Source organism: Merops nubicus, unplaced genomic scaffold, assembly GCF_000691845.1.
Source record: "Merops nubicus isolate BGI_N331 unplaced genomic scaffold, ASM69184v1 scaffold38161, whole genome shotgun sequence".
NCBI classification, from domain to species: domain Eukaryota; kingdom Metazoa; phylum Chordata; class Aves; order Coraciiformes; family Meropidae; genus Merops; species Merops nubicus.
This window is the reverse complement of record NW_008588299.1, coordinates 1-1,097: the sequence shown is the minus strand read 5'-3', so window position 1 is coordinate 1,097 and position 1,097 is coordinate 1. Positions and strand designations below refer to the sequence as shown.

The window sequence follows — 1,097 nt, the reverse complement described above, 5'->3', positions numbered from 1 at the left end:
ACTCCCTGCCTGCCCCAGCACACGGGGGCCCCGCTCCCCATGTGCCTAGGTCACTCCACTTGCCACTCCCAGGAGAGCCTGTCCCCAGGAGGCGCAGCTCCAAAGGCTGACAAGGGGACAGGCACCCTGGAGGGGGAGGTCCCCCCCTGCCCACACCTTGATCTGGGCCAGGAGATTCTTCAAGGTGTTGTACAGCTGGTCCGGATCCTTCAGCTCCTTTCTGCAGGGCACAACCACCACCTGTCAGCCTCTCTGCAACCCAGCGCTCCCACTGCCCCATCCCAGAGCCCCCAGAGCACCCCGAGCCGAGCCCCCACACAGCACTCACCCCTTCTCCTTCCCCAGGGGTTTCCATCCTGTTTCTCCTGCAAGACAAAGGCCAACATCACCCCAGCTGCCCCCTGCCCAGGGAGCCCGGTGCCAGGGCGCCCAGCCAGTGCTCACGGATGCCAGGGACGCTCTCGATGGGGATCTGCCGCACGCCCTCCTTGAAGCAGGTCAGGCCAGGGTAGACCTTGCGGATCTGTGCCTGCTTCCTCTCAATCAGCTTCTTGATGATCTGCAGTGAAAAGGGGGCATTGGAAGGGGTCACAGGGTGCTCTGGGGAACCAAACCGTGACATGGGACCCCCAAGGACTCTGAGTGCTGGTTGCAGCCCCTGGCTAGGGCTGGAGCCAACCCCAGTCACCATACACACCACCAGCGTCCCGTGTCCTGCAAGCCTGCTCCCAGGGGAGGCTCAAGGGCTCGTTCCCAAGGGCTGGCACATCCACACACCTCTCCCCTGCCTTTGGGAGGCAGGATGGATGCCCGGGCAGGCAGAGCCTGGCAGTGCCCACCTGCCCGCCCACAGCACGTACCTCCTTCTGCTTCTTGATGATGTGGGAGAGCTCGGTGTAGGGGATGCGGGGGTTCAGCTCACACTCCATCAGGGTTGCCCCCTCATAGTCCTTGATGTAGCCCAGGTAGCGGCTCTTGGGGACCTTGATGTCTTTGGAAAAGCCCTACAAGGGACAGGGGTGGTGGGGAGAGGCTGGCAAGCAGAGGCCGAGGGGAGCTGCCCTGGGGAAGGAGCTCACCTGCTTCTTGAAGTAGCC

The 1,097-nt window shown here is 63.4% G+C and overlaps 1 protein-coding gene across 1 annotated transcript in view; it reads right to left on the bottom strand.

Annotated features, from left to right (window-relative positions):
• LOC103781506 (histone acetyltransferase KAT2A-like) overlaps window positions 1–1,094 on the bottom strand; it is a gene marked incomplete at its 5' end in the record, with an annotated part of 1,541 nt that extends 447 nt beyond the window's left edge. The window contains 5 exons of the mRNA XM_008949225.1: window positions 157–220; window positions 329–365; window positions 445–559; window positions 861–1,004; window positions 1,080–1,094. Of these exons, the coding sequence (XP_008947473.1) occupies window positions 157–220; window positions 329–365; window positions 445–559; window positions 861–1,004; window positions 1,080–1,094 (375 nt within the window). The remainder of the gene's footprint in view (window positions 1–156; window positions 221–328; window positions 366–444; window positions 560–860; window positions 1,005–1,079) is intronic.
• Window positions 1,095–1,097: the final 3 nt, after the last annotated feature.